This window comes from Lolium rigidum, chromosome 6 (genome assembly GCF_022539505.1).
Source record: "Lolium rigidum isolate FL_2022 chromosome 6, APGP_CSIRO_Lrig_0.1, whole genome shotgun sequence".
In the NCBI taxonomy this organism is placed as follows: domain Eukaryota; kingdom Viridiplantae; phylum Streptophyta; class Magnoliopsida; order Poales; family Poaceae; genus Lolium; species Lolium rigidum.
Window position 1 is genome coordinate 304,104,972 of NC_061513.1, and position 7,761 is coordinate 304,112,732.

Genomic DNA, 7,761 nt, shown 5'->3' on the forward strand with positions numbered 1-7,761 from the left:
TTCATGCAGTTGCTTTCTTTACCCAAAAATGGTATAGTTGCTTTTTTAATTATGAATTGTTTTGATCAGAAACCGAATCAAGAAATATGAATTATTGGATCTCTTTCCCTTTTTCAGATATAAACTGTGTAGCTAGTAATTAGTAGTATACTTCTCTATCCTCTATCCTTTTTCTTCCGATCTAGAAGCCAAACAAGTGTTTCAGTACAAATCCATAGCGACTTAAGCGGCGGCCGCCCCGTAACCGTAACTGAGAAGGCGAGAATCAAGCGGTAGCCTCCATCCCAAAAATTTCAGATTTCTGGAGCGCCAAGAACTCGCCACCATTTCCACGAATCACTCCGTAAGTTCCTGCGTCTTCCTCCATAGATTTTCCTTCCACTCTGATCCCCTCTCCCTCTCCATCTTCCTCCGTTAATTTTCCTGCACAATCTTTACTCCATATGCAGGTTATCTGCTCGACGAAATGCACCGGGTGACCGTCCAGCGCTACGGGCCGCGCCGCCGCGCCGGCGACAAGCCCGGCTCCAGGTCCGGCAGGCGAGGCGCCGTCGGGGTCGACCGCCTCAGCGCGCTCCCGGACGCGCTCCTGCACCACATCATGTCGTCCCTCAAGGCGTGGGAGGTGGTGCGCACCTGCGTGCTCGCGCGGCGCTGGCGCCACCTCTGGGCGTCCGCGCCCTGCGTCGACATCCGCCTGCGCTACTCCACCCGCGACTCCCAGCCGCCGGAGGAGTTCCGCGACTTCGTGCACCGCCTCTTCCTCCTCCGCGACGTGTCGGCGCCCGTGGACACGCTCCGCCTGCGGCCGAGCGACGAGGACGCGGGCTTCGACGAGAACGACGCAAGCATCTGGATCAGGGTTGCGATCACTCGCCGTGCGCGCGTTATCCATCTTGCCGGGCATCACAAGGCGGCTGTGTCGTTGGACGGTGTGAACTTCGTCTCTGGCCACCTCAAGATCTTGAAGTTGTCCTACGCCAGGGTCGACCGCAGGAACCTCCAGCAGCTTTCTTCTGGTTGCACTGCCTTGGAAGAGCTGGATCTCAAGGACTGCTTGATCACCGGCCCGGAGATCGCGTCTGCCTCTTTGAAGACCCTAATCATGCTCAAATGCAAGATCAGCTGCGCCTTCTCAATTGCTGCTCCGAACCTCCTACTTCTGCGCCTCGTCACGCCTTACGTCCGGGTTCCGTCGTTTACCAACTTCGCGTCGCTGGTCACAGGCACTATCATACTTGATGACTCTTACCTCAGTGATGATTTTGAACACATCAGCGATAAAGATGATTGTGATGACACTACTGACGACGATGGTGACGATAACAGTGAGAATGATGATAGGAGCAACAACTATAAGATTAATGATGACTCTTCTTTGAGTGATGATGATTTTGGATACATCAGTGATGAGGGTGACTTTGGTCAGTTTGCATATGGACATGGTTTCCCCAAACAAAGATATGGGCATGGCGGTTACAAGGATAAGTATGATTATGGCAGTGATATTGATAGCGATGACAATACCTATGAATACAGTGAGATTGCAAATGATGCAAAGTATGGCTACAAAGGTGGTGATGGCCGGAATCCAAGTAAAGGTGGTAACTATGGTGAAACCAGTCTCGGCAATGATAGTAAGATTCTAGGTGGCCATCATATTCTTGAAAGCCTTTCAAGGGCTACAAGTTTGGAGTTGTTAACTGATGCTGGAGAGGTATAGCTATCGCCATCTTTTGCTGATTTGTCTATCCCTCTCTCGTTTTAGGAGTATATTTTCCTTGACAAAGCCATAATTATTACCGGGCATTTCTGGATGTTCTCCAAAGAAATGTTGTGTTGCCTCCAACAGAACACATGTGCTGAATGAGCACATTTCTGACCTTTTGCCCTTTAGTGCCAGCACCTGGTTACGTAGTGTTCAAATAAATCTAGCTGTACTAGTTTGTTTAATCATGAAATCTAGTATGTGAATCAATTAGATAAGAAGGGGTGAGCATATTCACCATTTATATTCTTAGCAGATTGTTTGTTTCTTTTCTCTTTGTTGCAATAGTCTATCTTTTCAACTGGTTAAATATATTCACTCTTTAGAAGAGTGAAGGAAACTGAGTGTTGGGTAGTTGGTAGCCAACCAGTCCACTAGGGTTCAGCTCCTGCGTGAAGCGGAATTTAGTCTGCTCCATGGAGTGACCGGTTTCCAGTTATTCTTCTTGAAACAATGCTGCTGGGTTCTAGTGCCTGGTTGATTGAGTTTTATGAGATTGTCTAAGGGCAGTGTTCCTTCATTAAATAGAAAAGAATAATGATTTATATTGTACCAATAGGTGTTAATTCTCTAGCCGTACATCATATATGTTGTTTTCCCTTTTCCTTCTTTAAGATGGGTTAGGTTGTTTTATTCTTTCTACTTAATAGACTGCTAGTATGTAGATTGTTTTATTCAAGTTCATTTTTTGCAAAGGAAAGCTGATTTGAGTTATTACTGTTATTGCTGAATGATCTTTTGTCTGTAATATGTAGGTGGTTCTGAGTAGGGAATTGAAAAGGTGTCCAACTTTTAGCAACCTGAAGACCCTGTCCCTTGGTGAATGGTGTATGGCTGCTGATTTTGATGCACTAATTTTCTTGCTGCAGCATTCCCCTAATATAGAGAGGCTTTTTCTCCAACTTAAAGTGGTATGTGTGATTACATTTTTTTTGTATGCTACTTGATTCTTGATTTCATTTCTTAGTTTTTAGTATGGATGCTTAGTAACAGTTTTTTTATGTGCAAAAGAACTACAACACCAGGATGGCACTGGTAACAGGTATCAAACCAATGGGAAGATCGTTTACTTGCAAAGACCTTCGAATGGTGAAAATCAAATGCTCAAAGGATGATGCTAGGGTCCATACGTTGGCACATATGTTCATGGCAAATGGTGTACCCCTTGAGAAGATTTATGTCCATCGTAGTGGGAATGCTCGTGAGTCATACCTTCTCTTTGCATACTATTTCGGATTTACTTGCAAAATCAGCATTTAATCACTGCTTTATATGGTCATATGCAATTTACTGAGATGTAGGACACATATATTGTGTAATGAGCATACAATCTGTTTAATCGGTATTTCATATTGTTTAATTTGCTGGTTTATATGTTTGTCCCCGAAAATCTAAATATGTTTAATTGGCATGTGATCTGCTTTGATACCTGTCACTGTTCTGTTAAATGAGGAGTGTATTCTGTTTAACTTAAAGTTGTTCTTTCGGGCGTGGTACTGATCTACTGTCATCCATTTCCTGATACTTCTACCAGATCTCCGTGGCCAGAAGTTTATGAGGGAGCTCGCCAGGCAAGAACTCATTGACTGTGGGATGACGGACGACTGGATGTAACACTTATGTGGTTAGCGAGGATCTAGTACGGAACCATGATCCCCATGAAGTGTGACAGTGCTTTCAAAGCTTCAGCGGATCCTGATGCTTTATTTGGGTAACATGTATGATGGTACCGTGTGTTGAGTATCATCAAATGGTTGGAATGTTCTACCTAGAATCCTACTGGGATGAGTTGAGACAGTGAGCTATCAGCCTAGCAGTACTTGTGGCCTGTAGTAACTTTGCTTTGTTCATGGAACAGATATGAATAATCCTCGATTGAATGTTTTTAGAGTGGTGCAGCTGAGGTGTTTTGGAATGATGCTTCGGAATGTTGTGGCTGAGATTCATGTTCCAGTACTTTTTGCATGTAACCTGGTTGCTCCAAGCTGAAACATTACTTTTATCGTCGTCTAGATTTGCTGTTCTAAGTTTGACGACAATGGTTCAGTTGACTGAAGTTGCGACCTGGCAAGAGATGAGCAACACTGTTCTCACTCTGATCTAGATGCATGCTTGTCATCAACTACATGAAATTTGCAGATCAGCTCTAGATCACAAATGTGCAAGAGATAAACTTCTTGAAGGTAAAACTTCATGTACTCCGTAGCATAAATGGTGTTTTGATCTGAACTGATTTGACCATAGGTTTTACGAACTTTATATATCCTCATAAATGGTGTTTTGATCTGAACTGATTTGACCATAGGTTTTACGAACTTTATATATCCTGAACCAGAGCATATACTTCAGCACCACGTTATGTACGTGCACTTGAATAATGGAGAGGATGAATTCTTTTCACTACATGCTATATCCAGTGCAGACTCCAAACCCAATGATACAGCAACCACTTGAGAATCGTAGAGAGTGATTGGTTGCAAGCAAACGTTTCTCTGGCATGCGATGGGCCAAAAATCGGCAATTTGGTTGACTTGCTCGCATCGATTTGTACGATGTTTAAAGCAGCCCAAAAGTTAGTTCTAAAGAAATGCTCGATTTAGCCGTTTTTCTAGGGACATGCTTAGACGAGCGCAAAGAGAATCTTTTCTCGGATGGATACGCGAGTAATGCCCTGGGCGTGCAGCTCTTAGGACCTTCTTAATCTCATTTCCTCCTCTTTGTCTGGAATCCCTTTTTTGTTCCTCCGTCCGTCTTCATGTTGTTGCACTCGTCGTCGAAAAGCTGCAGGCCGCTGGCGCACCGCCCGTCGCTCCCACACCATCCTCGCCAGCTGGGCCGGCGCCTATCGACGTCACTTGGCCGCCTTCCTCGTCCTGCGCCTCCCCCTAGCAGGCTCGGCCACGTGCTCCTGTATAGTGTGACACACGCACAAACTCTAACTTGTGGAAGCTTCTCCTCCTGAAGAAATCCCCGAATTTGCGGCCGCTGTGGACCTAAGCTCTGCGATGTTGCTGATGGACGCGAACATCCGGAATGCCATGCTGAGCTTGCCTTGCGCTTCATTTCTTCACTTCTCCAACGACAAATCAGCTGCCTTCTCGCCGATGTCTGCTTTCTTGGTTGCCGCGGAGAGCTTGTCGACGAGGTCCTTGGCGCGCCCCTGCACTGCGGCCTCGCTAGCCCTGAGCGCCTTTCGTACGGAGGGAGTAGTTAGGAAAAGAGTAAATTACAAGGAACTACTATAATTAAGACGAATTCAACGGATCAGTACCTTTGTTGTTATTTTTTTCAAGTCAGTACCATTTCTGGGACACGGAGCAACAAATAGCGCTAATCGTGCACATATAACATTTTAACCTTTGTGACCCCACTATCAGCAATAACATGGACTAACGGCAGTCGCCTTGCTGTTTGGTGGACATATGGGTCCACCTGTCAGTATCCATATCCTCTCTAGGAACGATGGGGAGGAGAGAAAGCGGCGCTAGTGATGGAGTTGAGCCGCTCTAGGAGAAGGAGAAGAAGCAGCAGGAGGAGGAGGAGGAGAAGCAGAAGGAGAAGAAGCAGCAGAAGGAGTAGAAGAAGAAGGAGAAGGAGAAGGAGGAGAAGAAGAAGGAGAAGAAGAAGGGGGTTAAAAGAAAAAAAGGGGGGAATCGCTTTGAGTGGTAATACAACCCGGGCAAAAAGCCCACTACCGGGCACCATCTCCCACGCCCCAGTAACCCATCCGGTAGCAGCTGACCGGTAGTACCGGGCCGAGGCTGGTACCCGAGCTAGTATTACCGGGCTAGGCGCAACATCTTCCTTCCTAGGCTGTCTCCCTTCCGCTTTTCAAGCCCAGCTCGCCCCAAGGCTCCCGTGCGCGCGTCGCTCGCCTCGCTCGAGCCTTTTTTTTTAAATCAATACCACATATATTTATAGTAACAAATAGTACATGGTAGAGATACATGAACTGACTCCAATGATTACAAAATAAAGTCTAAAAGATAGTGAAAAATCTTTGAGGTCTTCAAATTCTTTCTTCTTTCAGAACGCAATCTTGTACTTTTCTGAAGGCAGCCACAGATAGATAACGAACCATAGACCTGTAAATACCGATGAAAGTTCTCCCATAATTTTTTGAGCCGCAATGCCAAGGGGCTGCGTGAACCGCTCGCACGATGCCCGCACGAGCCTTGCTTAGCCGCCTCCCGCTTGATTTCCGACGCACCGCTCGCACGACGCCCGCGAGCTGCCTCGCCTTGCTAGCCCCATGCGTGTTGACCCGTTGCCACGCTGCACCCGCTACTTTCCCCCGTTCGCTAGCGCGCTGCTGCCTGGCACGCTCCCGCTGACCCGCTTGCCCCTGCGCCTCTTTCCCGCTAGTTCGTCCAGTGCGCGCATGTATCGCTGGCTAGCCAGCTCGCTCCTCCCCAGGTCTTTTTCTGTCTTCTTTGGTGTTTTGCTGTTTTCTGCACATGTGCGGTAGTACTGATCCAAAGAGATGTATTATCGGCTGGGTCACGAATCTGACCATTTTTTACCCCAACAAACATTTTTTATGCCTCCTATTTATAACTTTCTTCTTCCTCTTTTCTACACAGCTCTTCATCTCCCATTCTTTCTCCTCCATTGTTGATCTTGAAGAGCTTACTCTTCCTCTTAGTTCCTCCAATAATTTTTGAATTTTTTTGAAGGAAAAGAGAGAGGGGATCTATATCTACTACTCCACCAATCAAATCCCTTTCTCTGTGAGGGGAAATCACCATATCTAGTTCTTGGAGAAATTTGGTGTTACTCCATCTTTTTGTTTTTCCTCTCTTATTCCCCCAATAGTTTTAGTAGCTTTGTTGAAATTTGGGAGTAAAGTACTTGGGCATCTTAATGGTGTTTTTGCTATTGCATTAGGTGTATCAGTTTAGGTTCTCTACGGAGATTAGGTCTCGTGAGAGTTCGTGAGTATTACCCCTTGGGTTCTTGGAACCCTATACAACTTTTAGGTCTTTGTGGTGTTGTAGCCTTTTGTGACGTGGTAGCCTTTGTGTCAAGATAGGCTTTGTGGCGTTGTTGCCTTTGTGGTGTTGTTGGAATTGTGGTGTGGTAGTCTTTGTGACGATGTGACTTTCGTGGCGTAGTAGCCTTTGTGGCGTTGTGGCCTTCGTGATGGTGTATCCTTTGCGGCGTTGTGGCCTTCGTGGTGGTGTAGTAGGTGTGGCGTTCTAGCCTCTTGTGGCGGTGTGCCTTAGTGGTAATTACTTGGGAGCCTCCAATTTTTGTGGAGTTTGCCTCAAACTTGTGGCCTTTGTGAAGTTTACTTGGAAGCCTCCAATTAAGTTGTGGAGCTCTCCCCAATCTTGTACAGGTTCGATGACCAGCCTCAAGGATCCCTTAGTGGACCGATGATTTCTATTTTTGTGGGAAGGCTTGAGAAAAATATGGTGCGCCATCGTTGCATTTGGAGTGTCTTGTGCCTCCAAAGTGCTCCAAGGAAGAGTAGCACCTGCAAGGGTGTGAACTTTGGGATACATCATCGTCTACGCATGTCTCAGTTACTTCGAAACCCGAGCTCCTTTACTTATGCACTTTACTTTGTGATAGTCTTCGTACTTCATGTTATGTATATGGGATTTCTATTTTCGTGCACTCGGGTCCTTAGTTGTGCTCAGTTTTCCCCAGCCGCTTAGTTTTTCCTCAGAGAGGGCAAAACTGAGTAGTATCAAGAAACCAAGGGCACATGAGTAGTAAACAGACTAGGGGATTCAAATATGAGATTTTAAAAATTGAAAATGTGTGTTTTGTACAATGAAACCCATCTTGGCCTACCTCAAACTATTTACAATACAAATATACATGAGTGTGAAAATTGTGGCCTCATTCAGACAAAATATATTTTGGGGAAAGCTGTTTTGGGAAGAGCTTATTGTGAAAGTCATGCACATTCATAACTACTAGGTGATATGAGAAGTGGCAATTTATGGTAAAACTTGATTTATCTATGATTGTTATGGTTCCCA

General features: G+C 45.7%; 1 protein-coding gene across 1 annotated transcript; it reads left to right on the top strand.

Annotated features, from left to right (window-relative positions):
- Positions 1-514: 514 nt before the first annotated feature.
- LOC124664515 lies at positions 515-3,652 on the top strand (the record flags this gene model as incomplete). The annotated part of the gene is made up of 4 exons (XM_047202019.1): positions 515-1,717; positions 2,524-2,679; positions 2,780-2,969; positions 3,303-3,652. Coding segments are annotated over 4 exons (1,629 nt in total), but the record flags the coding sequence as incomplete, so codon positions are not given.
- Between the last annotated feature and the right edge of the window lie 4,109 nt (positions 3,653-7,761).